A 5933-nucleotide genomic window follows, 5' to 3' on the forward strand; every position below is an offset into this window, starting at 1 on the left:
TTTTTTTTTTTTTTTTTTTTTTATTAAAGTCCATTCTAGGAAGTATGGCAGCACGTCCGTTTTTGAACATTATTTAACTTTGCCTGTCGGAAGATTGGATGGCATAACGAGCCCCGCCATTTTTTTTTCGTGCAAAATATCAATTAAAAAAATATTGTATGGCTTTTGATCGTATCATTTTGCGTCACTGTGATAAACTCTCTTGACAACCAGCACGTTGTTTTGTTGAAATTCCGTTTTCTAAATATATACCACTGCAATCTCTACCCAGAGTTGTCGTAGGGAGTGCAATGACCGTAACTCTGCGTGGAGATTGATACCACTACAGATTGTCTTGTTCAACCAGACTCTTGTTGTCCTCGCAAGCGTCTGATTAAACGAGACTACACTACCGACAAAATATTTTTTCGACCATTCAGAACTAGCGAAATGTAGCCGGTAAAGTTATGTCAAGAGAATTTACGTGTTTAACCGGAAAGTATTAACTATTTAAGTATCCTATAGTTAGATATAAGTTTTAAATCTTACAAAAATGTATCGTTTGTTCGAGATTCGGCAAACGAGAACTTGTTTCGAGATCAAGATGGCAGAGACTACAGCGCGTGTGACTGGCGGCCATGTTAAGACATTTTTTTCAGTTCCATAGGTATTGTGAATAATCTTTATTTTTCTTACATACGTGTTACCTATAGGGAGAGCTTCGCTCTCACTGGCCCTTCGGGCCCTCTATTAATTCACAAGACAAGATTTCTTACATTTATATATTTGTTATCTCGTTACCAACGTTTTAAATTACGGTGTACTTAGTATTTAAAGGTCTCGCTTTCAACTTTCAGCAGGAAAATTATATTATCACTTTTCTACAAAAAAGCTGCTAATAAATGCAAACTTATTTGCTTTTTAGTCAAATATATATAACAAAGGTAAGAGTGTTGGGAAATTATGAATTAATTATTAATTAGTTATTAACGTTACGCCTTTTTGTTTATATCCATATCTTGTAACCGTATTGCTCTTGGCACATTTTTCATTTTGTACCTATTTATGATTGATATGAAGCGCAAATCACTACTGTACATATGGCCATGAAAAAGCCATGAAATTACCATGAGATGAATGCCCTGAAAAAGCCATGAAAAAGCCAATGAAACATGACCTTATTTTTGACCTTATTTTTGTTACCATGAATATTTTTTTCAGCCATGAAAAAACAGAAATTCAAAGCCACGAAAAAATGACATAAACGTGTGTCAAGGAAATTCATGGCACATGAAACATAAAAATGTATGGCCCATGAAACATCAAAATTCATGGCCATTAAAAAAAACAACCTGAAACATGACCGAATTCATGGCCCATGATTTTTTTGCCATGAAAAAGGTCTTTTTTTTGCAATTTCCATGGCCATGAAAATAAAAATAAAAAATCCTACCATGAAAAATACACGGATTAAAACTACATATAATTTCCTGGCCATGAAAAGTTTGTGCCATCTAGATCTATATATCTAAGGAACTAATAAGATCTGGTTTACCATCCAATACAAAGACACAATAACTTTCTCGAAAACAATAATGGCTTACAAATTTTACAGAACAGCGAGTTCAGCATTTTTCAGCATTATCCTGAATAGTTAGTATCTTTTCAGCATTATCCTGAACAGTTCAGCACTTTTCAGCATATTGCCGAATAATTCAGCAAAATTCAGCAGCTGCAGAAACTGTGTAAGCAGTGGTTCAGCATCCGATTTTAGTTTCAGCAAATTTTCAGCAACTGTTCAGCAAATCCTCAGCAAAATTCAGTAAAAATCAGCATTTGTTTTCATGAGGGTACTTTCATGAGTCGTCAAAAATATTGTTAACACGCTAAGGAAATTAAAGTCACTCTATCTACATGTACTTTACTCGTGTTAACATTATTGCCATGTGCACTTGTAAAAGTTCATATTTTCTCGTATTTACGAAGTACATTTATCGTGATGTGCCAAATGTACACTCGTGTTGTGATATGATGAATCGTTCCAACATATATATACCATGATATACCCTAATTAAATCTGTAAATATTCATGGCCATGAACATGGTGAATATTATATTAAACATTTCTATGATGATATATATATATATATATCATGGCCTTTGTTGAAAAATTCATGGCCATGAATTTATGATCTTAATTACAAGCTGTGGAATTACTTTTTCATGGCCATGCATTCTTCATGTCTTTACTTGGACGCCATGATATTTTTCTTCGTGGCCCTGAACTATCTGGTATCTCGGACACTTTTAGAGCAACTAATTTTAATGGCAGTGGTTTTCCAAATTTCAATGCCATGAAATACACCATCGGAATTCATGGCCATGATTTCATTTGTTCAGGGCCATAATATGATCATCACTACTTTTTGCGACGAGAAATCATGGCCATGGTTCTTGACACTCGTATCAGACAACTATATTCATTGAAGTTTAAGGGGATGTATGTGTGATTCATGGGGTATTCAAGGCCATGAACAACTATATTCATGGCATTTAGGCAAGCCCATGAAAAAAAAATCGACGACATGTCAATGCCTTATTAATGGCATCCAGGCTTTTTAATGGGGTTTTCACAGGAATTTCATGGGATATGCTTCCAGTAGTGAACGGTGTGGACCTGTTTTGATTCCATCAAAATTTAAAAACCATCGCCGAACACTCATGTTAAAGTTTATTTAATTGAGAATAGGCCTACTTATCCGACACTGTTATGAAGGCATATAGTTCGATTTTTTTTATCTAAAGGTTACAATGGTAAAGAGTTGGAAATTGCATCTATTGATAAATATTGAGTCTTTGTCTCGAAGTATTCATACAAGTTGTTATCTTAGAAACCATTCTAGACTCTTAAAAACACAACCTTTATATGTAACATACACTACTTTCGTATGCACGTTCCCTGTATTATGTAGTTATGTTGTTGTGTAGCTATGTAGCACAAAAATGTGCTCTATATTTATAGTGTTGGAAAGGAAAAACTTGGAAAAATCACCACAAAATTGCAGAAATACTTTAATTTCTTTTATTTATGTAAAGGATGAGTGTCTATAAGGCCCTTTTTTTGAGCCCCGGTATATTCGGTTTTTCACCTCCTTATTTTGTTCAAAGACGTCTATTGTATGACATGCGGGAAAATTAAGGTAAATGTTTGACCAAAAGTGGGTAAATCACAAATATATGTTGCTGTTTTCAAAACGAACTTAAAAACCAAAATAATACCATTTCTGTTTTTGAAAACATATATGAATTAAACAAGCATTTGTAACGGAATGAAGAATAACAGAAATTCAATCGTCACTTAAAGATTGTTTATATAAAACGAAGGATAACATTTAAGTCTTTTTTTTGAGGTCATTTTCAATTGAAAAGTGATTTGTTTTCTCAATAATTTCCTTTCTAATATATATATTTGGCTTGAAATTTACAACTTAACTCATTTAAGTAGACTTACATAAATTGCATATTCACTACATCCTGTACTTTCCTTTTGTTTTATACTGAGTTTTGCACGGATTCTGGACACATCTCAAACTTGGCTATTTCAAATCTCTCTCAATCTTAAGTGAATTAAAAGGTGCAGGACACCCTTTATATGCTATAAGTTTAAAATATTTTTAGTTAATATTGTATATTATATGTTTCATGAAATATGTGCTCAGAATCTATGGCTAAAGTGAGTCCCAGGTCCTGTGATGTTTTCTTATCAAAGTTAACTTACATATAAAAAATGGCAACTGCTGGAGTGGACTCTGCTTGATTTACAAACAACACGTATGTATGAGTCCAATAATTGATTGGACAAACACATTTGTGCAGGAAACAATTTCATCTATTTAAGGAAGAAAACTGATGTATCATCACATTCATTAATCTAAAAATTGAAAATGAAAGTGAGAAGTTCTAGTTGATAGAATACCTTCAAATATCTAAATTGAATACATCAATGTGCATGATACGTACACTGTATTGGTGCATATGTGGGTGCATTTGTAGCAAGGACCCCAGCGCTCCTTTTTCAGAGTAAATAACAGAATGTCTATAGTTGGTACAGTATGGTTAAGTGACCAAGGAATACGATTAGTAAATAAATATTTAAAATAAGAATAATACTTCGATAATTTTTAGTATGAAATTATATACCATGTAATATTTTACGACTATCAATATGTTATAGAAACCAATTAAATCATGGTATAGAGACTGATCTTTTACATTGCAGTTAACCCCAGTTCATAAGCTTGTTAACTCCAGTGCACTAGATTGCAAAGCTAAGTTTGCTACCAGCTGTACGAAACAAGATATCCCATTACTGATATGTTTTTTTAGATCAACTGTTAGGAGAAGCAATGACTGTTTTTTAACGTTACTGTTAAGTTTCTCTCTAATCTTTTCAGAGTATGGTGGTATATACATGGACACGGATGAGGTACTGCTACGAACGCTGGATCCACTAAGACGTCATAATTTTACTTTAAGTAAAGCTTTCGATTTCAACCTCAGCAATGGTTTGATACTCTCTGCTACAAACGCGGAATTTCTACATGTCTGGATTAAAGCATATGACACGTACGATCCTAAAAAGTGGGGCTTTCATTCAACAATTATGCCTTATAAATTATCCAAAATCCATCCGCGTTTGATTCATGTTGAAAACAAAACGTTTGTTCGCCCGGATGCCGTGCATACAAAGGATTTATTCCAGAACAATTTCGACTGGTCCAAGAATTACGCTATACACCTTTTCATGCGTTATTTTAAGCAGGAATACAGTGTGATGTCAATAAGGACAATGAACTGTACTATTGGTACAGTTGCTCGATTCGTCTTATTTGGGCATAAGGAATTGTGTATCGAATAAAGCGCCATATTAAACAAGGTTTGTATAAAAGTGATACTTAGTCTATGTATTATGTGAAAAAATAACTGTACACATAAATATATTCTTGTATTGACTTTTAACAGATAACTTTAAAGTTTATTTTGCAGGTGATACAACCGTATGTTAATGTTTTGTTACATGTGTTATACTAATTATCTGCAAAAGGGTATTCGGCGATGAAACGACACTAATCAGTGGTTAGTGACCCTGATTTATGCAACAATGAGACCTGAACGTGCATTTGTAATGTTCCATCAAACCATATCTCTTCCTGAACCCCTCGCGTTTTGCAAATGCAAACATTAGAATGACACGGTATGATTTTCACGTAATGTCACCAGGGTATGATATACACTGTGACAGCGACACGTTGGTGAATTACCATAATGCACCACAGGACAAATATGTGTTAATTACTGAAATAGACATTACATTTCCATGGTTATAAGATTACGTATAATCAGTATATGGCTGTTCACTGCATTATATAGTGGATATGATTCCTACAGTTTTTAGTTGAAGATCTTTTATTTTGTTATATTGACTCGTTGCAACTATTTTTATAAAGCGTATGCCAAAATCACCTTGATGACGTCTTTCCAATAACAACGTCATGATATTCTCAAAATGCAGTAATTTAGTCCATACATTTATTATACGTTTGACATTGTTTAATGATTAAGACAGTATTTCTACCTATTTTCTTAAGGTTGGTAAGTATGGATTATGAAAAGTTCTTTTTACACAACCAATACGATTGTATATGAAAAGCTTCGATGACTAGTACGATATGTATACTGCCACCTTCATGAGACAAATGACCAGTGAAGCGTATGCACACAAAGGTGTAAACTGTGTACGAGTTGTCCACAAAATCGATTTCAATTCAGCTACGCTGTAAGCTTATGTACAATATTTGTTATTTATGTACCGAAATGACTCTATTCATTTACGCTTTGTTTGATACTTGGTCATAGATGTGCAAGTCTATGAGCCCCCTCATCTCGATTTAGAA

The 5933-nt window shown here is 33.7% G+C and overlaps 1 protein-coding gene across 2 annotated transcripts in view; it reads left to right on the top strand.

Annotated features, from left to right (window-relative positions):
- Window positions 1–5692, top strand: part of LOC110465226 — a 7948-nt gene extending 2256 nt beyond the window's left edge. Inside the window, exons 3-4 of one of the 2 annotated variants that reach the window (XM_021520902.1) lie at window positions 1649–1724; window positions 4434–4519. In XM_021520902.1, the coding sequence (XP_021376577.1) occupies window positions 1649–1659 (11 nt within the window). In that variant the 3' untranslated portion in view covers window positions 1660–1724; window positions 4434–4519. Of the gene's footprint in view, window positions 1–1648; window positions 1725–4433 lie in introns of both variants that reach the window. The other variant, XM_021520901.1, reaches the window with a different exon arrangement.
- Window positions 5693–5933: the final 241 nt, after the last annotated feature.

The sequence above is a fragment of the Mizuhopecten yessoensis genome, unplaced genomic scaffold (genome assembly GCF_002113885.1).
Source record: "Mizuhopecten yessoensis strain PY_sf001 unplaced genomic scaffold, ASM211388v2 scaffold11063, whole genome shotgun sequence".
Classification (NCBI taxonomy): Eukaryota; Metazoa; Mollusca; class Bivalvia; order Pectinida; family Pectinidae; genus Mizuhopecten; species Mizuhopecten yessoensis.